Genomic DNA, 25,518 nt, shown 5'->3' on the forward strand with positions numbered 1-25,518 from the left:
AACTACTGCATGGTAAAGATGAGCCGAATGTGACCCCGAGTCCCCATAAATGAACCCCGCTACAGGAACAGCAGTAGCCGCGCTTCACTCGTCCATGAAGCCCCAGTCGTCTGCGCTCCATTCCTTTCGCCCGTTCAAACGTTTATCGCTGTCGTGTATCTTTTTATCTGTGGATAGCGGTTTAAGAATTTGCATTTTTTTTCCCTTATGAAAGGGCAAAGTTTAACATGTTTATGGCACTACTTATGTCTTAAATAACGCTTGTTTGACACACTTGTCTCACACACTTCGTCAAATGTGTAACAAAGTCCTGGAGAATGGGCACTTTGTCTAGCACGGTCATTTTATTTCTGTGTTTCATATGCGGCTCTTGTCTGGTGAGTAAATAATTGTTTTCTTTCCAATAAATAATTGTTTAATAAATCGTTTGCGTAATTAAAAACACAGAAAAAATCAATCTGATTTACGCATACGCATTCAGAAATTGCCGAAAGCACTGCACAGATTATTAGTGGATCTTCCAAAAATTTGTCAGACACATACTGTACTGTACATTTATATCAGATTTATAAAACACCACTGGCATCCTGACTTTAAAACGACTCTTGCTACATACAACAAGACATGCTAACTTCAGGTTTTCTTGGTCTGTTGTATCTCACTGATATACTATACATTAAATATTACTTACTAGCTGAAATACTCAGCGTTGCCAGGGAGGAAAATAAAGTGTATTTTTTTAATTGCTCAAGAAAAATATAATTTAAAAAAACACAATTTTAAAAATTAAAATAAATTAACAAACAATGAAGACTCGCTAATGTGCTTGTCTTGCGGTCTTGCATGTATGTTATCATCCAGAACCGGCCAACTCTTATTTAATTTCAAAAGCAACAGGAGCGCGGTGGGGCTCAAACATAAAGAATGCTGGCAGTCGCCCTCTGGTGGTCGTTCCGAGTGTCAACTGGATGATAACATGCATACAAGACCCCCCACCTTGCCCAGAAGGGGGTGGGTTAGGGTTGATTTCACCTTACTGTATTTTTAGTCGACCAATGAGAAACAAGTGTACCAAGTTTCATGAAAATCGCTCCAGCCGTTCGGACGTGATGCTGGAACATACATACACACACACACATCCATCCATCCTCTTCCGCTTATCCGAGGTCGGGTCGCGGGGGCAGCAGCTTGAGCAGAGATGCCCAGACTTCCCTCTCCCCGGCCACTTCTTCTAGCTCTTCCGGGAGAATCCCGAGGCGTTCCCAGGCCAGCCGGGAGACATAGTCCCTCCAGCGTGTCCTGGGTCTTCCCCGGAGCCTCCTCCCGGTTGGACGTGCCCGGAACACCTCACCAGGGAGGCATCCTGATCAGATGCCCGAGCCACCTCATCGGACTCCTCTCGATGCGGAGGAGCAGCGGCTCTACTCTGAGCCCCTCCCGGATGACTGAGCTTCTCACCCTATCTTTAAGGGAGAGCCCAGACACCCTGCGGAGGAAACTCATTTCAGCCGCTTGTATTCGCGATGTCGTTCTTTCGGTCACTACCCATAGCTCATGACCATAGGTGAGGGTAGGAACGTAGATCGACTGGTAAATTGAGAGCTTTGCCTTATGGCTCAGCTCCTTTTTCACCACGACAGACCGATGCAGACACACACATACTGTACATTCACTTTTATATACAGTATATCTAGATTTTTCCCTGTATTAGTGACCTACAAAGCCCAAAGAACCATCTTCATATAAAAAGAACCCTTTATAGAATGAAACAGTTCTTTAGAATGGCCACAAATTCCAGTTAAGTGCCATTTTAGAACCTTTAGGCACGTTTTAAAGTTCGTGGTGAAAGGGCTTTTTCCGTCTGTGCACCCAGGCTCTGGAACTCCTTACCTTTAGTGGTTAGGCAAGCCGCTTCAGTCGCCACATTCAAATCACACCTAAAAACGTACTTCTTCACATTGGCTTTTAATTCTTAACCTGTCTTATTTCCTTTTGCTTTTTGTTATTTTCTGTTTTATTGGGTCCCTTGACCTGTTTTTACTGTCTCTGTTTTAATTCTTTCTTAATGTTTGTTTTTAATATTTTGCTTTTAGTCTTGCTTGTTTTAACTGTACAGCGCTTCGGTCAGTTGTAATGCTGTGATTTTAAGCGCTCAACAAATAAAAATGGTATGGTAAATGGTATGGCTTTACTTTGAAGAGTGTACTGCTATATTGGAGAAGTCTAGTTAGAAAAACAACAACCCCATATAAAAGTGGGAATGGCTACTGAAGAAGAAGAAGAAGAAGAAGACGACTGCTACAGTATGTCTTATCTTGTAGTGTGGTGACCAGAACTTCACACATTACTCCAGAAGTGGCCTCACTAGTGTATTACATACACACTTAAAAATGAAAGTGATTGATTCTTCAGAGCGATGCCATAGGGGAGCCACTTTCAGTTCCCCAAAGACCCATCCACATGAAGGTTCCACAAAGAGCCTTCATTTATTGAGATCCATAACAGACTCCACACAGTGACTAACCATGGACAGATGGTAACAGATTTGTGAAATGCTGACAGCTCGTGATTTTAAAAGGACAACCACACTGGCTAAGTTCAGGATTTCTTAATCTATTGGTGTCCTGTTAGGTAGCCTACCAAATATGAAAGATTTCACATTTTTTTCTCCAAAGCTCATTGGATCACCTTCATACGCAGAAAACCCTTCCCAGAATGCAATGGCATTTTTCTCAAGCAACAGCTCTAACAAGAAGCACACAACCCAACAAACAGCCATAAAATGTCATTAAAGAACCAGGATTTTTAAGAGTGGAAGCAGTGGATGTACCATTTGATGCGACTTTTTAATTATTTTGGACATAAGTCAAACACAGTGAGCCCGGCTATGTGCAATACATGTGCCACAGTGTTTTAGTCCTCCCGTTCTTATATTTCACCTACAGTATCGGCACAGGCAGCAATAACACAGAGCTAGCTAGCTTCATGTGAGTGAGCGACTGGCCTTTGTGCAGGACTCGCTTTACCAACCGTCAGCTGTAGGATTCACCTAACAAACTGATTTGCATTCACACAGCAGCCATCTCCACCTTTATTAGAAAGCCCATTATGTATGTAAAGCTTTTAAATATGATATTTCATGTTAGCATACTGGAATACAAACCTGTCCGGGGCGCATTTGGCCTATTTCCATGAAGCTCTAAATGCACTGGTCTGACACTTAAACATGTCACCCACCATAAGACATACGGGTGCCTGAATTCTCAGAAGCATGAAGCTCTCACACTGGGCAGTTGGGCACCCCTGTGCCATTAAATCTCCTTGTTTTCTGTTTCAGGGTCTTTCAGTTTGACCTTTCCTACTTTTTTAAGTGGCCACCTCCTGTACCTCGGACCAGATACTGGAAATGCCATTTTTTTGCAGGCTAAGACATTTGCGAGGTGACGTGCTAGCGAGGGATGACCAACCTTGTGATTTTAACCATTTAAAAAGTGTGAGAGGACCGCGGCCTGTAGTCTGTTACTACTCCGTAATTCCCCTTTCTTAAGTTCCTTTTTTGATGTAATATAAGCTGTCAATAGGAAAATATTGCATAAGCAATAAAAATGTGGACATTACCCTTGGGGACAAATAAAGTATATTAACGACCTTGTTAACATACGATTGTAAAATGCTCTCAATTGCAAAATATGTTCCCTTGTTTAATAGTCAGCTGATTGTGATGCCCAGTGGTGCGCATGTGCGTGTTTATAATAATAAAAAAGAGACCGCAAGACCGTTGTGTTCCCAGTTGAGACGTTTCAGAAAGTATTTTAGTTCTTTTTCTTCCATCACTATATTACTTTGCATATATCTTCTGTTTATTTTCACCTTATTCTCAAGCATACATTGTGAATAATTTTCTTGCCATTGCACAGACATTTAGTCTACACAACAACAGACCCGAGGAAGAATCTCCAGACAAGCCCTTCTAATTAGCTGTGTGAGGTTCTACCACTGCTGTGTAAAATGTCTTATGATGGCACTCGCCGTAAACGACACTCCACAAAGAAAAAGCGGACTGATTCTAGTCTGATGTCCCTCATATGTACCTGTCACCTGACTGACATCACACCTCCTTCCCCACACTTGGGCTTGTCACGACTGACCACCCAGGATGGCTCCACACCGTTCTTCACCATGCAGTCCCTACATTGATGGATGGAAGGCCAGAGGTCCACATGACCATCGTCGTCTAATTTTTCCACGTGAAACCTGAAAGCCATGAGGACTGATTTACATCATTGATGTTAGGTAGAATGCCCAGAGGGGGCTGGGTGGTCTCGGAACCCCTGAAGATTTTGTTTTTTCTGTCCTCCTGGCCATCTGACCTTTCTTTATTCTTTGTTACTTAGTATTGCTTAATCTTATTTTTATATTTTTTCTTTCATCATCTTGTAAAGCACTTTGAGTTTCATCATTTGTATGAAAACGTGCCATAGAAATAAATGTTGTTGTTGTTCAGGGCTGTCATTGCTCATTGCCAGATGCCATCCATTAGCCTGGCTCAGTGGGTGAGTCCCTGGATTCAGGAGAGAAGTTTGAATTAAATCCATTATGGATTGCTTTTCATCTGACCTCACACCCTTTATGGGTATAGAGTGCAGTGAAATTCTTAATTTCATGTGTTAATAAATGCTGCACTGAGCCGCAAGGCGAAGCTCTCAATTTACCAGTCGATCTATGTTCCTACCCTCACCTATGGTCATGAGCTATGGGTAGTGACCGAAAGAACGAGATCGCGAATACAAGCAGCTGAAATGAGTTTCCTCCGCAGGGTGTCTGGGCTTTCCCTTAAAGATAGGGTGAAAAGCTCAGTCATCCGGGAGGGGCTCAGAGTAGAGCCACTGCTCCTCCGCATCGATAGGAGTCAGATGAGGTGGCTCGGGCATCTGATCAGGATGCCTCCTGGACGCCTCCCTGGTGAGGTGTTCCGGGCACGTCTAACCAGGAGGAGGCCCCGGGGAAGACCCAGGACACGCTGGAGGGACTATGTCTCTCGACTGGCCTGGGAACGCCTTGGGATTCTCCCGGAAGAGCTAGAAGAAGTGGCCGGGGAGAGGGAAGTCTGGGCATCTCTGCTCAAGCTGCTGCCCCCGCGACCCGACCTCGGATAAGCGGGAGACAATGGATGGATGGATGGATAAATGCTGCACTCACGGGTGCCACAATTAGTGAATACAACTACTTTACCTTGAACTTTCCGTCTCTTTGATCTGAAAGATCTTGGAGCTTATTTATCATGAATGCATATAACATAAATATACTGAGAGTATAGCATCAAGTCAATGAAACTTGTGGGCTATTGATCTGGTCAGTTAAGTAGCAGAGGGGGTTGTTAATTAGTTTCAGTTGCTTTGATGTTAATGACAACAATGAGGCGATCCCCAAAACAGGAATGGTAACAGGTTGCGGCCACTGACATTTTCCCCTCCTCATCTTTTCTGACTGTTTTTTCACTAGTTTTACATTTGGCTACAGTCAGTGTCACTACCGGTAGCATGAGGCGATACCTGGACCCAACAGAGGTTGGACAGGTAGTCCAGCTTCTCCAGGATGGCACATCAATATGTGCCATTACCAGAAGGTTTGCTGTGTCTCCCAGCACAGACTCAGGGGCATGGAGGAGATTTCAGGAGACAGGCAGTTACTCTAGGAGAGCTGGACAGGGCCGTAGAAGGTCCTTAACCCATCAGCAGGACCTGTATCTGCTCCTTTGAGCAAGGAGGAACAGGATGAGCCCTGCCAGAGCCCTTCAAAATGACCTCCAGCAGCCCACTGGTGTGAATGTCTCAGACCAAACAATCAGAAACAGACTTCATGAGGGTGACCTGAGGGTGCAACGTCCTCTAGTGGGCCCTGTGCTCACTGCCCGGCTCCATGGAGCTCGATTGGCATTTGCCATAGAACACCAGAATTGGCAGGTCCACCACTGGCGGGTGCCCTGTGCTTTTCACAGATGACAGCAGGTACACTAGGAGCACATGTGACAGACGTGAAAGGGTCTAGAGAAGCCGTGGAGAACATTATGCTGCCTGTAACATCGTTCAGCAAGACCGGTTTGGTGGTGGGTCAGTGATGGTCCGGGGAGGCATATTGACAGAGGGACACACAGACCTCTACAGGCTAGACAATGGCACCTTGACTGCCAGTATGTATTGGGTTGAAATCCATGAATCCATTGTCAGACCCTATGCTGGTGCAGTGGGTCCTGGGTTCCTCCTGGTGCATGACAATGCCTGGCCTCATGTGGCGAGAGTATGCAGGAGGATGAAAGAATTGATACCATTGACTGGCCCACCACGCTCACCTGACCTAAATCCAATAGAACACCTCTGGGTCATTATGTTTCAATTTATCCGATGCCATCAGGTTGCACCTCAGACTGTCCAGAAGCTCAGTGATGTCCTGGTCCAGATATGGGAGGAGATCCCCCAGGACACCATCCATCGTCTCTTTAGGAGCGTGCCCTGACATTGTCAGGAATGCATACAAGCACGTTGGAGCCAAACAAACTACTGAGTACGATTTGGAGTTGCTGCAATGAAATTTCTGCAAAATGGACTAGCCTGTGGCATCATTTTTTCACTTTGATTTTCGGGGTGTCTTTGAATTCAGCCCTCTGTAGGTTGATAAATGTCATTTCCATCAAACGATGTGGCATCGTTTCGCTCCTAACACATTACCATACCAGTCCATATCAGTCCAGATACAGTATCCAGTGTTCCTTTTTTTGAGCAGTTTACATCGGTCACTCCATTGTGAGAGAGGGGGGTTATGGGAGAGGTGCGCTTGCACTGATAGCATGTTGCCACGCCCACCACATGAAGAACCACCTGGACTGGGAGCCGAGTGCAGCCTGTGACACCTCAGCACCAAACTGGAAGCAAAAGGTACAAATGAAAAGCGTTCTCAGTCCAATGAAGGGCAGTGATGTACAAACCGATCCAATTAGGCCGAGCAGCTCCTTTATCAGGGGCTGCAAGAAGCCATTGTTAGGGATAAGGGGGGCTGGGTGACCAATTTGGGGTGTCACCAGGGTGAAGGATGAAGAGAGAGTGGGTGGGTTGAAGTTTAGGAAAAAGTGCTGCAGAATCTCATCCTATTGATGTCTCATTTAATCCGCACATCTCTGAGAAATGTAAGACACACTTAAGACCTTTCCATGCCAGCTTACATATTTAGATTTCATGAATAATGTAATCAATAAGACAAACATGAAAATCAGTAAGGTTTGGAACAGCCTGTGAATTGTACATTTTTTTTCTTTTTCTTTTCAGCCCACTTCAAAAACAGTTGGTAAGTGACTTTTAAAAATTTGGACATTTGTCTATAAAATATGCATTTAAAACTAAAACACCACACATTTTTAATACAGAATCTCCTGACATAATCTGTGTGAAAAATACAAATTTGAATACAGCATGTGCATTTCATTGGCTTTCGTTCATCTTTGCCTTGTTTCTTTTCAGAAATTGACGTCGATCAAGGGAAAGAGCTAGACATATTTGACATCAATGAAGGTAAAAATAAAAAACAAAAATACAATATCATCATAAATTAGATGCGTGTTAACAAATGTATATTTAAATTCTGATTTTTTTTTTTTAGCATCTGGGCTAGACCTAACAGAAGGTGACATCATTCTTGATCCGGTGAGTCTGTAGCACACACAAGTATATGGAAAAGCATTGAAGAAAAGTGTGTTTGGAGCTAATCGACACCAGCAGCTCTCTATTAGGGTTAGCTAGAAGTTGTTATATGTGGTGTTCTCTGTATTTTTATTATAATATAAATAATACATGTAAATATGCACATAAATAATACAGATTTTTTTGAGCTTCTGTAAAATTTTAAATTTCCCTTTAGAGACAAGTAAAGTAATCTAATTCCTGGGCAATGGTGACAAGTGTGATGAAATTAATAGATTGTAAAAGATGCTTTGGAGATTATATTCTTTAAATCCCTCTATTATAATAAAAAAAATCCTGGGACGAGACGTGACTTTTTCAGAGAGATACTGTCATGTCCCGTGAGACGAGACTTTGTGCCAAGAGATTTAACCACGCCTGGGCCGGAAATAAAAGACAAAGAGTAGATGACAAAGTAGAACGTTGTAAAGAATTCAAAAACGTTGGTGCGATACACATGCAGAGCAGCTTAGAGATAATTAAAGTACTAAAATTCGAAAGTCTCAAAAAAAAGGATAGGAAAAATCGCATTAGCACAAACAAATGGAAATTATTACTCAGTGAAATAACGGAACAGCGAAAAGAGATCGAATATATTGTTCAGATTTAAACTTTAAGTCGGAGACTTGTAGATCGTCTAATTCGTGTTGCCATCAGAGAAAAGTTGTGTTTCTTCCCAATGAAGAGGCGTATCCGCGAGAATTAAAAGATTTGTTGTTTGGTGAAAGTGAAATCCACATACGTGAGCGGCAGAGACGTGAAGTGGCTGGCAGGTAGTACAGGCCGGAGGGTTAGCGAGCGAAGCGAGCAGGGGGCAAAGCCCCCAAGTCTATTTAAGATTTATCATAACAGCTACTTTTCTTGAGGTCTTCTTGTTACTTGTTTTTCTGGAGAATGTTTCATGTAAGCAGATTTACAATATTTCCTTTATATTTGAATTTTGCCATTAAAGGTGTGGGTGATAGTGGCTTTCATTCTAATTCCCTTCAAGAGTGAAATGGTGAAGCAGACCTTTAATTATTTACCATAATATTAAAATGTGGTGCGTTTGTAATAATACTCATTTCAAATTTTAGAGACAAGAGAAAAATTCAATTATTGGTGATGAGTACCGGTGGCCAAAAACAATTCCTTACTATCTAGAAGACAGTCTGGGTAAGATGTTTACATGTTTACTTTGCACACATAGGACTAATATTTTAATGTTTGTATTATGTTTATTTCCTTGAAATACATTGAGATATCTAGATATCTATATCTTTATACATATATATATATATATATATATATATATATATATATATATATATATATATATATATATATATATACGTATAGTGGAATTAAATGCTCTATAGCGCCCCTTGAACCCACCAGACAGAAGTCCAGGACACACTTTTAAAAACACCAAGAATACTTTCTTTAATATTCTTCTATAAAGTGCACAAAGCACCACACTCTCCACAATTTTCCAATCAATAATACAAATATAACACACACTCCTCCAACTCCCAGCAGCTCTGTCACACTCCCACCCAACTCCGGCTCGGTCTGTTGGGGTTTCCCACAGTCCTTTTAAAGTCTATGACCCAGAAGTATTTCTTCTCCGGGTCAACACCACATCTTTCTTTATCAATTGTCCCGGAAGTACTGCGGGCTTCCGTCCTTGTGACCCCAAAGTACTTCCGGGTTGACGTCATCGTAATATCACCCTGATTCTTGGTGAGCTCCCCCTGGCGGCACCCAACAGGGCTGAAGAACCGGACTCCATGTCCCATGTTGCCCTCCGGAAGTCCGGGGAACCACTTCCATCCAGGGGAGCTGCCATCTAGCGTCCCGGGGGATGTATTTTCCTGTAAAGGCTGTTTTCTTCATTTGAGGGACGTCCCAGCTGGACTGAAATGCCGGTCATCCATCACAATATATATATATATATATATATATATATATATATATATATATATATATATATATATATATATATATATATATATGACAGAGAGTATATATGTGTGAGTATATACACTACTAGTCAAACATTTTACAACATCTCAGTTTTTATGGAAGTACACGCAGCTTAAAGTTTTAATGTTTCATGAAATCAAGGTATTGAACAAATAAACAATGGTAAATAAAAAAAAAAATAAGTGTACAAAATATTATTCACATTTTTGATTCATCAAAGTAGCCTGCACCTTTTGCTGATTTAACAGCCAAACTGTAGTAAACCCTTTTGAGTCACCAGCTCTGCCTCCAGCATAAGAACCCCAGACCATCACACTTCCTCCTCCATGTTTGACAGTTGGTGTCACACACTGAGGAGATCATCCTTCCAGCAACTCGACGGCATACAAACACCCTGTGTGATGAAGCAAAGATTTTGAATTTTGATCCATCTGTCCATCAGAATTTCTTTCAGTCTGCAGCAGTCCACAGTTGGTATTTCAAGGCCCTATTTTGTCCTTTAAGGAATGGCTTTTTTCCTGCCACTCGCCCCGTCAAACGTGCAGAACAAATTCTCCTCTTCGCAGTAGAAACTGAGATTTGCTTTTTTCAGCTGGCACTGTTAAGCTGTGCTTGAAGCTGTTGTGCTGTGAGGTGAATATCACACAACATGGTGACCCTCAGAAACTTGTCTTCTGATTGGCTTGTGACTTTGGATCTGCCAGATCTCTTCCTATCAGAGTTTCTTCCAGTTTCCAATTGCCTTTGGATTTTGTGGGACACCACTGGACTCACTGACACTTTAATTTTTTTAAAATAATTTCTCTAAATGAAAGGCCTACACTTCTACGGGCAATAATGCTCTGTCTCATTTCATTTGTTATTTGCCATTTTCTTGCCATTATCACTGTTATATTGTCCAAGTAGTACTTCATAGGGTGTAGTAACACAGTCCGTTCCAATTCTACTTTAAAACACACAGAGGGTTTTTAAGTAATCAACAGAAGGTGGGACACCTGTGTAAACTGTTTGCTTCAACTTGCAAGGCTTCCTTTAATTGTTGAAAGACATCTGGAGGTTGTAACCTGTTAACTGTTCCCTGAGAGAGGCCCATTTGTAATATTCTGATATTTACCTTTTTTTAGTTTTTGCTAATTTAAACCTTAAGTTGTTTACTGCTTACCTTTTCACCATTTTAGGTCAGTCATTGCATTTTAACTAATTAAATTTGAAGAAAGATTGAAAAATCGGAGGTGTTCTAAAACTTTTGACTGGTAGTGTATGAACGCACAGTGTTGCCCAGTGATATGTGATGCTCGATCTTTCCTTAATGATTGATTCCATTAATTTACTTGTGATGCATTTTAAGTCAATTAGGAATAACACTGAATAGAAAAAATTTAAATTATAACTTTGATTTCATACAATTGAAGGAATTTAGATATAAAGGTAGATAAATAATAGTACAAAATATAAACAATAATTTAAACGTGTATAAGCTTTATTTAGAATTTCTCTTCATACTGTTTTATGCCACTACAGCAACAAGAACCCATCTCAAAATGCATTGCTTTAGGGCTGTAATATGTTTTACTTTTCTAAAACACGGAAGTATGTGATATATGGTCTATGGTAATGACTAGCTGTATTTCAATCAGTAACTGTCTTATCTCCCCCCCCCCAAGAAATAAATGCTAAAGGAGTAATTCTGAAGGCATTTGAACAATATCGATTAAAGACTTGCATTGACTACAAACCCTGGACTGGAGAAAAAAACTACATTTCTGTGTTTAAAGGTAGTGGGTAAGTAAATATGGGATGTTATACTGAAGAGCTAAATTGCTTTATCTTCTCTGCAAACATTCAGGATTTTAGTTAATGGAAAAAACAGTTAGAGCTCTTTAAAGCACACACAGTACATACAGTCATTATTGGCATTTAATAATTTCACATGTAATTGCCAAGCAGTCCTAAAGTCCCAAGTTGAGATGCCATCCTGGTGAACGAGTGGGTGGAGTTGGCACATTTCCCTTCTGTCCGTATGAGTTTTTATTCAGATATACCACTTTTCCTCTCACATCTGAAAGATGCCTGTGCTATCTCTAAGCTGGCTTGGCGTGAAGGACTTCATGCCATGTCTAGTCATGTAGGCCTGAAAAAAAACATGAACAAATGCATATCCTAACTACCCCTATACTTCAATAAAGTGCTTTACAGAATCTTTGAAAACAGAATAGAGCTCAGTGCCACATGCATTATGGAAGATTTGAGACTTTGTGTAAAGCTTCAACATTCATCATAACACATTATCAAACAGTTACTGACAGACACATTCTTTCGGTCTCTTCCTAGATCTTGTGACCATATATGAGGATGGGGGCATAGACTGACCAACAAATTGAAAGCTTTGGTAGAGCCTCAAAAGTGCTTCAAATGTACTACATTTTCTAGCACAATTCTGAAAGACTTTTTCTACATGCATATCTCTCTATTATAAAACAAAATCCTGGAGAGAAACAGTAGGGCATTGAGACGTGATCTTCATGTTAAGATCACGGAAGACAGTTAAAAGACCCACGAGGACCTTAAACATGACATTGTGCCAAGAGATTGACCCAGGACCGTCTCGCGCTGACGTAGAACATGAGATTCTTGCAAGACATGCCCTACTTACAATCAATATCAAATAAGACAACGGGGCAGCAAAACATTCAGTCTTGTGAAGGATTTGAGCACAGACAGATCCAGGGTCTCAGCGCATATAAAGCGTATAAAGACAATGCGTTATAAATGAAACGTCGACGACTAAGCGAAGAAGAAAGCAGTGCAAAGAAAAGAGACTCAAAAGCGTTGGAGAGAAAAAAGAGCAAAAAAGAAAAAAATAATCTAGGTGCAACTTCAGAAAATAAGGAAAGTAATTATCAGCCCGTAACAAGTGGAACTGAAACAAAGCATGTCCAATCAGGCTCAGAATTAAAAGGCAGAGTAAAAGATAAAGTAGAACTTCATAAAGACGTTCACAAACGTTGGCGCTATACACATGCAGAGCAGATTATGAAAGCAGTGGAATTCGAAAGGCTCAAAAAAAAAAATGTATGCGCGATACAAATGTGGAGAAAGTTAAAGAATATGAAAATAGGAAAATTAGAAAGTGTAAAAAAAGAAAGTAAAAATTGCAGTAGCGCAAACAAACGGAAATTACTCGAAAAAGAGAAAATAATCACCACGGACCAGGTGTCATTGGAAAAAAAAGCAGGACAAATCAAGGTCAGAAATAAAAGACAAAAAGCAGAAAACAAAGTGAAACGTCATAAAGAGGTTACAAAACAAAAGGGCCAAACACATGCAGAGCAGGTTAGAGATAATGAAAACTGGAATTCAAAAGACTCCAAAAAAACATAGGCGCGAAACACATGCAGAGCAAGATACAGAATATGAAAGCAGAAAAAAAACGACAATGTCAAAAAAAGAAAGTAAACATCGCATTAGCGCAAAAAAAGAGAAATTATTACTTGGAGAAATAATGAAAAGGCGAATAGAGATCGAATATATGGACACAGGTGATATGTCAGAAGTATGTAAATATTGTAAGGCTTTGAAGTTTAAGTCAGAGAATTTCAAAAATGTGTTTTACCTCACATGCACTTATTGGTTACTTTGCAAAAAAAGATTATTAACTGCTGATAGATACATACTTTATTATTATTGATGTAGATAATTTTGTCTGTGCTGAAATTCCAAACAGATAAACCTCTCCTGAATTATGGTACAAAGTCATTAAACACAAATGTCTCACGGACCTCATTTAAAAAATTCAGTACGTTGGGACTCGAAAGATTCCAAATATTGTTTTTACAGAAGTTCAGAAATAAAAGTGAAACTAATGAAATAGTAACAATTCAAAGAAAAAAAAATCTTAAAAGTGGTATCCGGAAAACCAAACATGGGGTTTGGCGAGCAAAGTGAGCAGGGGGTGAAGCCCCCTAGTTCCATAAAAAAAAGTCACAGCCATGGTACTCGGTACTCAAATGTGGCACTTGGTGCCACGGCCCACCTGCCAAGTTGTTTTGCCTGCCTAAGGAAAAGTCATCCCAGATGGAGGATCGCAGGAATCGTGGGAGAGAGGGGTCCTTTCATCGGATTGGCTGGCCCAGCACTGTTTCAGCCATGGAATGGCCAAATGGGGGAGGCAGCTTGAAGGATGAGGTCTCCAGGACTCTATACAAATCCAAATCTTATTATGGGATATATCATCTACTGTTAAATTCTGCTCTGTACTTCTAAAATTTATATTTTTTATTTCTTACTATATTGAGAAATTGTTCTGTTCTGTGTACTGTATTGTATTGACCCCCTTCTTTTGACACCCACTGCACGCCCACCCTACCTGGAAAGGGGTCTCTCTTTGAACTGCCTTTCCCAAGGTTTCTTCTATTTTTCCCTACTAGATTTTTTGGGAGTGTTTCCTTGTCTTCTTAGAGAGTCAAGGCTGGGGGGCTGTCAAGAGGCAGGGCCTGTTAAAGCCCATTGCGGCACTTCCTGTGTGATTTTGGGCTATACAAAAATAAACTGTATTGTATTGTAAACTGTATGAACAGAAGTAATAAAGCACATCCCTACTGAGGAATTCACTCAGGGTAATACCCCCTTTCAGTTGCTAATCCTCCTTTAGTCAGCAGTGGGTCTCAAACTCTGAGTTTTTGAATTCCCAAATAGCCTTTGCAACTAATGCAGCAGAATAAGAACTCCTTTTGGTACAGTCGCTCATTGGGGTTTCTAACTGCAAGCTTGCCTGTTACATAGCAGCAGGTTCTCTCCCTTTCCATTCTTACCTGAAGGCAAAAGTCGCATACTTTAAGAGGTGCATGTCTGCAAAACAATAAAATCTCAATAGTCACAATGCTGTCTGCTTTATTTTTCCTTTTTTTGTATGAAACTAAGTTTCATCATTTTTATCACATACTTGTCAGTATCAAGTATTCACAGAAAAAAATAAAAGATATAGAAGGTAAAAACGGAGCATGCAGGTACTTAATGATAATCATATTCTCTAATGTTATAAGAACATAACATTTCTTTGTATAATTAGGTGCTTCTCTTCTATTGGGAATCGGCGCATTGGCAAGCAGCAGTTATCTATTGGAGCCAATTGTGACCGAATAGCGACCATTGAACATGAGTTTCTTCATGCTCTTGGATTCTGGCATGAACAGTCTAGAGCTGACCGAGATGACTATGTGGAAATTATATGGAATGAAATTTCACAAGGTATGCATGATATTGTTTCTGTAAAAGGAATTAGGAGTATGTGGTCTTGGCATTCATGTGGATTTTCTCCAGGATCTTTAGCATATCCTCGCATATCCTAAAAATGTATGTGTTAGGTCAGTTGGTTGGACTGGATTGAGTGGATGAGTCTGATGTAGGAATGTAAAGATGAATTTTAACTTGCCCACCCGGGACAGTTTTAATAAGGTGGGAAGGAGGAGAGATTTGACTCTGTAAATCAATTATCATTGTTGCCTTCAGCAGTGTCAGTAATTTAACAAATGATTCAGCAAGGCTGCTACTGGATTTACCTTACCATTCTCTGTGGTAGGATGGGGTCTCTGGCCTTTAGACTTCTATCAAGGTAGCTGAAGCACACTTGTTTTAAAAACAGAATAATGCAATTTATTGATAAAACACAAGTATTACAGAAATATGATAACTGCATCTATCTCTATATCTATATATAGGACAGGATGCAGACAGACAAACATAAAACAGAGAGCATTAGAGTTCTAATTTATCTTGCCACAGATAAATAGATTTACGGTACCAAGTCTATACAGATGATGTCCAGTGTTGTGTGGAGCTGGTGCTTTGTTGCTGCTCTGACATCAAGAGGAGGATTCTTCTTACATTTTAGTTGGAGAGAGTGGTTGTTTTAGAGTTTTTTTGCAGAGTGTGCCCAGTGTGACCCTGGGCAGAGCGCCCCAGGGAATCCACCAAGAGTTTCTTTGAGAGAGCCAGAGAACATGGCTAGATGTGTGCAGTGTAACTACAACCCCAAATCAGAAAAAGTTGGGACAGTTGGGATAATGCAATACATAAATAAATAAATAAAAGATGCTGCAATTCTTAAATTTACTTTGACTTTTATTTCATTGCAGACAGTATGAACCCAAGATATTTCATGTTTTGTCTGGTCAACTTCATTTTATTTGCTAATATACATTCATTCCTGCATTTCAGGCATTTACAGCTTTTTGTTCTCGCTTGAGTCCATTTTGCATTTTCTGGCTCAACAAGTCTGCAGAGGGTCCTCTGGAAAGGTGCCAGTTCAACTCTGATTTACACCTTTGTTATCCAATGAAGTCCAGCCAGATCCTGGAGTTCAGTCACTTAGTTTGGAATGTAAGTGGGGAATGTGCAGCTGGACACCTGCATCCCTGCTAAATCTGCTTTCTTAACGGTCCTGGTGTGCCACTAAAGCCTAACAGAATGGGCAATGCCCACTTTCTCCTAACAGATGGAAATACTGCAGATTTTTCATTCAAGGGCCCTCGTTCACTTCAGCCAGATTTAAACAACAAAAATAAAAATAAAATACATAAACATACATTAATACGTAACAATGGGTGGGCCCTGCAAAGGCCCGGTGGTGCAGTGGGTAGACTTAATGTGTCACAGATGTAGTGTTCTAGGTGGGCATCATACTAAACTGTCTATTGTCCGTGTGAAGTTTGCACATTCACCTTGAGCTGGAATGGGTTTTCTCCCTGCATCAATAATAAAGACGGGATTTACTTAATGTAGAATGAATTGTTTTTGCCAGAGGTTTCTTAGCATTGTTAAAGGTGTTACATAGCAGCAGCTTTTCTAAAGTGAAACATGTGAAAGATGCTGTATGACATTTTTTTCCTCTCCCTAGGGAAGGAACACAACTTTAATAAGTACAGTGACAAACAGTCGAGCTCTCTAAATGTGGCTTATGACTACACCTCGGTCATGCACTACAGTAAGACAGCCTTCCAGAATGGAACAAATCCAACAATAGTAACTCAAATTCCAGAGTTTATGAATGTCATTGGCCAAAGGATGGAGTTCAGTGACAGCGACTTGCTGAAACTCAATAGACTGTACAATTGCTGTAAGTTTTAATTGTTATTATTGTTTCTGCATGAATTAACATCTGAGCACTCTCAAACAGAGCTGCTACAGCATTGCTAAGGATTCAAAATAAATTGCTCCCAGATGAATACAATGCAACACTATTCAAATATTTTGCATATTCTTTGATGTTTCCACCTCTGTCTGGTGATCATTTGTATTGTGAACTTGTAGGAACTTGTGAACTTGAACTGTTCTTGAACATGGAAGAGAAATTTACAAAACAATTAGAATTTTAATAGTCCGTCCATCCATTTTCTTAAGCTGCTTTATCAGGGCAGCTGGAGCTGGATCCTAAAACTCTACTGGGCCCATTTCTGTATGCGGTTGTCCTTGACTACTGCATGGGGTGGCTAGCCCACTTGCTCACAAATTCTGTACTAACACTTTCTGCTTGCCCTTCTTTAAGAATACTCCTGTTCCCTAGCTTGGCATCTCGGTCCTGCGAGTTAAGCCTTTGCCTCTAATTGCCCAATGCTGCCAAGTCTAATCTTATCTATGGAATGACCAGATGAGACATTACAGGCCTAATCTTTAATTGTTCTGGTGGTGAAAAGAACAAAGCACGCTTTTTTTTTAAAATTAGAGATAAGGAGATGAAATGTTTCCAAAAAACAAAACCACAGATCAAATATCAGGGATGTCAGTAGATTGGGTAAAAAGGCCCAAAATACTAAACTCAACCTGTAGTTGTAAATCTTGAGCAAAGTATCGTAAAATCAGGAGTGCTAAATGCAAAACGTCCGTAACATCACACACCAAGTGCCTTTAGCTACCCAGAAATAGTAACACTACAGCAACTGTAAATGAAAGACTCCATGACATAATGGTGCCCGTGAAGAAACACATGTTAGGATAGGTGTTTGTAATGTTAAAAGTTATTCCTGCCTCATCATAACAGCAATGTAAACTAAAAGTCACATAAATTCTGAGAATAACCATATAGATGATCTGGGGCCATAAGTTTTGAGCACCCTCCAGAGACACCATGTAGTTTTGCACTTACATGCCTTGATCAGCTTAGACTTGACGTGGAGCCCAGGCAGGCTGTCCTGCTATGCAGCTCACAGGAGTCTCAACTTTCTGCAATGGAACTCTAAGCTGCCACTAATTTAGGTCTTTGTAAAGTCTTGAGAGGATACCCGGAAGATAGAACAATTCTTACCACTGGCATTACTTTCAAAGTATGAAAATGTTTATTTCATTAATTATTATATAGTATTTGAATAGCTCCTGACATAAACCTAACAGATGATACTATTTACTTTTTATTTTCACAAACTATACTCTCTCTGCTTTATGTCAGAAGGAGCGGGCAATGGGTGTTTCTTTGCACTTCTCTTTTACTCTCTGTCTGTTTTAGCATCTTCCCTGACATTTATGGAGCACTGCAGTTTTGAGAAGGAAAACATTTGCGGCATGATCCAAGGCTCAGACGATAATGCAGACTGGCAGCATGTCATGAAAGCTAATGGAGGGCCAGATACTGATCACACAAACATGGGCACCTGCCAAGGTATGTAAGATCCAATATCTATCCATAACTTCTTAAATATATCTTAGCTTGGCTGATAGCATAAACGTTTATCATTAAAAAAAAAAAGTTACTGAACTATGCTAACTTCTTAAACTTCAAATGAGGTGAAAAGATAATCATGCAGTTAAAGTGCAATAAAACAGATTAAAGATCTGAGTGCAATACTGGATAACATCAAGAAATATTTAACTCAGACCAAAGAACACTCAAGCCTGGAATATGGTCTTATTTTTAAAGCAAAAACTGATAGTGACAGCAGGACTATAAAATGTGCACATGAGAAAAAAGGGGCCTCCACAAGTGGCATCGTGATACAAATACTTTGGCCAGTCCTATGACAGTTATTTCTATGTCAGTGCGCTGCTACTTTTATTAAGTTTGGCCCGATCCCCTCTCAACATTTCACCATCAAAATCATCATTGCCTTATATTGTACTCCACTTACTGTATGTTCCAACAAGCCAGCCCTGTAGAACCATAATAATAATAATTCATTACATTTATATAGCGCTTTTCTCACTACTCAAAGCGCTATCCACACCGGGAGGAACCGAACCCACAATGTTCCACAGTTTCCTTACTGCAAAGCAGCAGCACTACCACTGCACCACCTGTGAGGACATAAACTTAAATGATTGTGGCGAGAGGTTATCCTTGAACATATACAAGGTTTTATTATCCCTTAGACCTCGCCTTCCATACAATATTGAAAAACTAATCATTTCCATATCCGTGTTTCTAATTCAAAGTCAATCAAAACTTTCATATTCTAATGGACACAACATGCTCTCAACAACAGACAGCTGAACTTGTGTGCCCCCTTTTCTCCGGTGGATTACAGAATGAAGCCTCATAGAGCAGCTTCTTCAAGAGATTAGTGGTAACAAGATAAAACTTTCTAACAATTTACCTTCTTGGTAATAATAATCATATTCTCATTCTCAATGGCTGCTATGCTGGCACACACCACCAATAACAGTGAGCTCTAGCTCTAAAACAATTATTAAGACTTATTCTGAAACAACAAATTTTTTTGAAGACTCAAATTATTTTGAAGTTTGATGTTTTGAGTCTTCAGTCCTGCTTGCACTTATGATTTCACTCTTAAATCAATGCCAAAAGTGGAGGCAACTCACAAGGAAAAGCACTGGCCAGTCCAGACAAAATTTTGTTTATTACATATAGAGGGTGAAATTAAAGAGAAAAAGAATTAAAATATTAAAAAATTTAAATATCAACAAACAAAACTGAATTAATAAAACAAAAAATTTAATCATACAAACAAAAGAAAACAACTTACAGAAATGTAAAAATCTGTAAACAAGAATGTAAAAACCATGAAGCCAAATTCCACAGTTCTACAAAGAAAAATCATTTATACAGACCCAAAAAAAAAAAAACACAAATTGAAAACAAAAAGATCAAAAGACTTGTAAACCTAATTGAAAACAGCACCCAAAAGGGAGCAGAAGAATGCCACTCATGCTACCTAATGCCACTGCAGTTAAATGGTGGCAGCAGGTGCTGAATATAATCCTCAGATACTGCGGCACAGCCTACGGACAGACTGAGGAGATCGTTCCTCCCCCACACTATGTGACTCTTCAATTCCACCCCCCATAGGTAAACATTAACATTATACAAAGTTATTGTCTGTTATACCTGCATTGTTATCACTCTTTAATATTGTTTTTATCAGTATGCTGCTGCTGGAGTATGTGAATTTCCCCTTGGGGATTAATAAAGTATCTATCTATCTATCTAATGGCAGCACTTGTGGGCAAAAACTTAATCTGGGAGCTGGTGCTTCAACTTAACAACATGATTACAAAAACTGACAAAATATCACAACATTTAACTCTACTAGCAGAGGGCTAGTTTATATTTTATGCTATCCTTTTGTTTTTAGTACTATTGCTTTTATAAATGGCAGCAGTCGCAAAATAAAATGAATCAGGTGAGGGGAGCTGGTACTATAAATAAGCCAAGGTCAAAACAGGGATATTGAGAATCAAGGAAACAAGTTCAGAATGAGAAACCAAAAGTCTGTTTAAGGGTGGTGTACCAACAGAATGGAAAACCAATAAAGTAATCTGTGCACAGGGCCAAGACGCAAACTGGAGCATGTGGTCAAATTACAGAAAATGTTTGAAGCCAGAAATTGATTTAAAACTCAAAGCAACTCAATAGAGGGGTTTAAGTTGTATTCACAAACTTGGACCTGGTGATGTCACGTGTCGCACAGTTCCAGTTGAACGTACCACGCACCAGCATAGCAACTGTCAAGAGAACCTCAAAAAGGCAGGACCCATAAGAAAAACAAGATGGTGCTGCAAGAGAATGCATTTCATGTTTAGAATTGTTAAAAACACATTCGTTAACCTTAACTCTTGAATTTCCCGGCCTGCAAAATAACCAAAACAAAGTTTCACATTTTTTAAAGACTAAGAAACCATTTAGAAATATTAAAAACAAAACACAGACAATGACAGTTTTATGAAAGACATTTGTTTTTTTAGGGATTTCATGTGTCATTACCTTTCTTTTTTGACTTTGAATATTTTTCGTCATGGCTTTTGGTGTTTGTGGGCACTGCTATGTGATGTCATCGAGGTGACAATTCAAAAGCTGGTGCCACATGCTTCGCAGAGTCCAAGATTATAGACAAACAGCACACCGAACAGCAAATATGTTTAGTTTTTGACTTCAATGCTTGATATTTGATTTCAAATTTAGGATTTCTTATTGGGGTTTGGTATACTGTAGGAACCTTTTGGGTTTTGAATTTAGTAATTTGTCTGCCAGTGTCTTGCACTTGTCTCTACAGGTGGCTGGTCCTGTTCTGCTTCAGTTATTAGCTGACCAGAATCTTTTTTCATCCTTGTAGTGGTCTTGTTCTGATCATTTTGCTACTTACTTTCCCATACACCCATGCACTACAGTTTTGGCACCTGTCAACCAAGCTTACTGTAAACTATGGCTGGGCCAAGTGTGCCAAACCCTTGACTCCTCATCAAACCATTAATAATGCCAGTTCTCATCAAACCAATGTAAAACACAGAAACATTCATATTTTCAATTGAATGGGTCAGCCCCTTTCCTTCAGGTAATATGGTATCTAGCATTACAACAACACCTTTAATTTATATAACACATTTTCATAGAAGATATGTAACTCAAAGTGCTTTAAGTCTTTCAGGGCCGATGTTGACTTTTGTCAAAATTCAGGGGTAGAGGACGGTAATTGGCTGTAAACTGCAACAAAACGTTCCCATTATGTTTTAGTTCAACTCTCCTTGCTTGAAGGAAAGTTACGTAGCTTTGTCGATTTCACCTCGATTCCCTGCATGTGGATGAGTAGTGAAGAGCAAACAGCCTCTAAAATGGAAGCAACATCTGGCGAGAGACTAAAGCAAAAGTGCAAAGCAAAATACTCCATGGACGTTTTACCTATTATTTCTGAATCAGACTTTGACTTTTCGGACTCTGAGTTTGATGCAAGTGATCTGGAGATGGAAAACGAAAAAGAGGTACCTGTATCAGCCTATCGGTCCCCAGCTAATTGTGGTGCTGAACACATTTGTGTAGCAGATATGCTTACAGCAGCATTCGCCTAGGAGGACCACCACTTATGATAACATGAGGTACAAACCATATTACATCACACCGCGACTGCTGTGCGAAGACAGAGAGGTAGCAGACCTGCAGTGCATTCCTGCTGGCCATTGAGCCACCCTTGTGCAGCCACTGCTGCCAGAGATGCCAAACAGGCGCCAATAGCAACCACAGCACATAGCAACAGACATTTTTTATTGATTTCTGTGTGAAACCAGTGCATTGTGTGCTTTTCAGAGTTTTTTGGAAAAAATATTCAGCCCTCAAAGAGTTAAAAGATATTCCAAAAACAAATTCCAGATACTAAGGATAATTAAATGAAATTACATATAAAAGAAAAAATAATGAAGTGCATCCATTAAACAAGTAATAGAAGAGTCCTTAAATAGGGATTAAATTGCTAAACTCATTAAGGTCTCTGATGGCTATAATGTTAAGTCCGACGCTATGATCAGATGGGCAGGGAGGACAGAAAAACAAACTCCAGCTGGCGAGATGCTGTAGAAATTAAATTGCAAGGCCAAAATGACACCCAGACCCCAGTGAACTTTCTATAAAACATAAATGTACTATGAAACCATTCATCACTCTTTTGATGCTCTGCCACAGAAAAATGGAGTCTCCACAGTCCTTCTAACATCAGAAGTAGCTGTAAAGTACTTTGATCAGACAACAATGCTGAAGAAAACCAGAAAAGAAAACAGAGAATAGTAGTGGTTAATAATAATTGCAAATCTGTTTAGTAAAATATATTGTAAAACATAATATAATCTATTAGAACTGGACCAAAAAAAAAAAACTATGAAAAAGCCAATTTAAGAAAGTTTTTCCTGTTGATTCTTAATTGTGTGCATTAGATAACTGTTACCCAAGATGAACTTTTGAACTGACATACCATAATTAACTACTTGTAACTTGGCCCAGAATTAAAAGAAAAATAATCAGGCTTTAATATTCACGAAAAAAAAAAAATCCAAAGCGAGAAATAATGTAAAAAAATTCAACATGCAGTTTTCCTTTCAAGGCCCTCGGAGAATAAAAGAACAAATTGCTCTGAACAATATTTGTGATTATTGTAAAAATATACTTGAGGAGAGTGTATTAGGCCCTCTATTAGAATGTTCAAGAGAATATAGAATTGTGATATTCTGTTTGAATTTAGATTTATATTCTGAGATTTCCCAGGTAAGGGGTAGTTCTACTCACTAATCATGCCATCTAAGAGTTGTGACTTGTTGCAGGTTGATTAGCACATGCAAGTAAACATTTCACTCTACTCTGTACACAGGATAATCAGTTCTTCTCCACATACATTTTAAGCTCCCTAGTACGTTCAGAAGATTTTTTATTGTTTGATAGATGCGGATAACATTTGACTGATAAGAACATTGTGCATACCGCAGTGTGTTGTCAGTGCTCTTCTTGTTGCAGGCACAGGATATTTCATGCACTTCAGTACAGCAGAGGGGTCAGTGGGGAGCAAATCATACCTGGAAAGCAGGACCCTGTACCCAAAAAGGAATTACCAGTGCTTGCAGTTCTTTTATTACAACAGTGGTAATGAGAACGATGAACTGAATATCCACGTCAGAGAATACAGTGATACAGAAAGTAATGGCACACTGAAAGGATTCGGACAAATAAAAGGTACGTGCAAAACCTGTATATTCTTTATGTGTACACATTAAGCCGGTTCTTTTATCCCAGGAAACTTGCATATTATGATTACTCTACATTTGGCAGACATCTTTATAATGTTACATTGTTTCATATAATTTTTTTACAATTTGAGTACGTACAAGTTATGTGTTTTGCTTGGAAAGGGATTACAGTTTAAAATCTCAGCTTCTGTTCCATATTGCCTTGTTTTTAAGACAAAGACAATCCTATTCCTACTCCTTCACATTTTAATACATTATCTCTGATATTTAAAAGCTGTACAATGTGCATTATATTTGAGTTTACATTATTAATACTGCGGTGGGCTGGCACCCTGCCCGGGGTTTGTTCCTGCCTTGCACCCTGTGTTGGCTGGGATTGGCTCTGGCAGACCCCCGTGACCCTGTAGTTAGGATATAGCGGGTTGGATAATGGATGGACATTATTAATACAATATTGTATTTGTATAGTATTTTTCCATACTCACAATTTAAAAGAATAAAATGCAAAGAAATATTTTTAATTTCTAAAAAAATCAGTATAATATTCAAAACAATTTGTTTTGTTGATCATCATTTGAATTATACAATTCAGAATGAACGCCAATGTGCTGACTGTGGCACATTGGTGCAGTAGTTAGCTCTGTGGCTTTACAGATCCAGCATCCTGACTTTGGATCACATGCCAGTCTCAGTTTGTGTGGAGTCTGCACATTCTCCCCATGTCTGTGTGGTTTTATCTCCATCTGCTCTATTTTTCAAAACTCATCCCTAAAGACATGTCGGTCAGGTTCACTGGTGATTCCACGTTGGACTTGTGTGTCTCAGTGAGCCCTTCAATAGACTGTCTTATCCTGCCTTGCACTCAGCTCTTCCAAGATAGGTTCTGGCCCCCAAAGACACTAAATTGCATTAAGCTGGTATAAGAATATTACGTTATTAATGTAATGTGGGTGACACACTACTGCCTGGAAGCTCCACAGACCTCAGTTTGATTTATAGCCCAATCAGTATGTGCAGTGTCTGCTTGGGTGTTCTCCGAGTGCTGTGCCTTCCTCCATATCCCAGAGGTGTGTAGGTTGGTTTGCTGGGGGACTCTAAATTGTCTTTGTGTGATGGGGTAGTAATTACAGTAAGTGTACAACAACCACAATAACATTTATTTCTATAGCACGTTTTCATACAAATAATGTAGCTCAAAGTGCTTTACATGATGAAGAAAGAGAAAAAAAGACAAAGTAAGAATTAAAATAAGAGAACACTAATTAACATAGAATAAAAGTAAGGTCCAATGGCCAGGACAGAAAAAACAAAAAAACTCCAGACGGCTGGAGAAAAAAAATAAAATCTGCAGGGGTTCCAGACCATGAGACCACCCAGCTCCCTCTAGGCATTCTACCTAACATAAATGATCAGTCCTCATTGTATTTAGGGTTCTCATGGAAGGACTTGATGATGACGGTCACATGGACTTCAGGCCTTTAATCCATCATGTGTAGTCAGGGTGGCAGATGTAAATCCTCCTACCACACAACGCCCCAGCCCCCCCAAAATCATCATCAAAATGAATTCATGTCTACACCCTTAATTATTATCGTCTGACTAAGGCTGGCTCTTACCTTGCTTCTTCCTTGGCAGTGACACTGGCAAGATTCCACACAAAATGGAAGAGTAGGGTTCAGAAAGTGAATAGAATGATGAATAGAATTGCTATGTGGTTTATCATAAAAATGTTTGTTTTCTACAATTTATCATTATAAGGCTAAAATAATAACACTTAAGACTATTTTCCAATGCAGTTGAATAAACCATATATGATAAATAAGGCTTTAGCATTAGATAACAGAAGTAGTCTATGCCAGTAGCACTGGTGCAAGCT

The 25,518-nt window shown here is 39.6% G+C and overlaps 1 protein-coding gene across 1 annotated transcript in view; it reads left to right on the forward strand.

The window, feature by feature from the left end:
* Positions 1-280: 280 nt before the first annotated feature.
* LOC114653867 (meprin A subunit beta-like) overlaps positions 281-25,518 on the forward strand; it is a 38,808-nt gene continuing 13,570 nt past the window's right edge. Inside the window, exons 1-10 of the mRNA XM_051929163.1 lie at positions 281-377; positions 7,320-7,338; positions 7,512-7,562; positions 7,651-7,694; positions 8,807-8,885; positions 11,360-11,477; positions 14,764-14,942; positions 16,591-16,809; positions 18,193-18,345; positions 23,413-23,628. Coding sequence (XP_051785123.1) covers positions 318-377; positions 7,320-7,338; positions 7,512-7,562; positions 7,651-7,694; positions 8,807-8,885; positions 11,360-11,477; positions 14,764-14,942; positions 16,591-16,809; positions 18,193-18,345; positions 23,413-23,628 — 1,138 coding nt within the window. The 5' untranslated portion in view covers positions 281-317. The remainder of the gene's footprint in view (positions 378-7,319; positions 7,339-7,511; positions 7,563-7,650; positions 7,695-8,806; positions 8,886-11,359; positions 11,478-14,763; positions 14,943-16,590; positions 16,810-18,192; positions 18,346-23,412; positions 23,629-25,518) is intronic.

Source organism: Erpetoichthys calabaricus, chromosome 6, assembly GCF_900747795.2.
Source record: "Erpetoichthys calabaricus chromosome 6, fErpCal1.3, whole genome shotgun sequence".
In the NCBI taxonomy this organism is placed as follows: domain Eukaryota; kingdom Metazoa; phylum Chordata; class Cladistia; order Polypteriformes; family Polypteridae; genus Erpetoichthys; species Erpetoichthys calabaricus.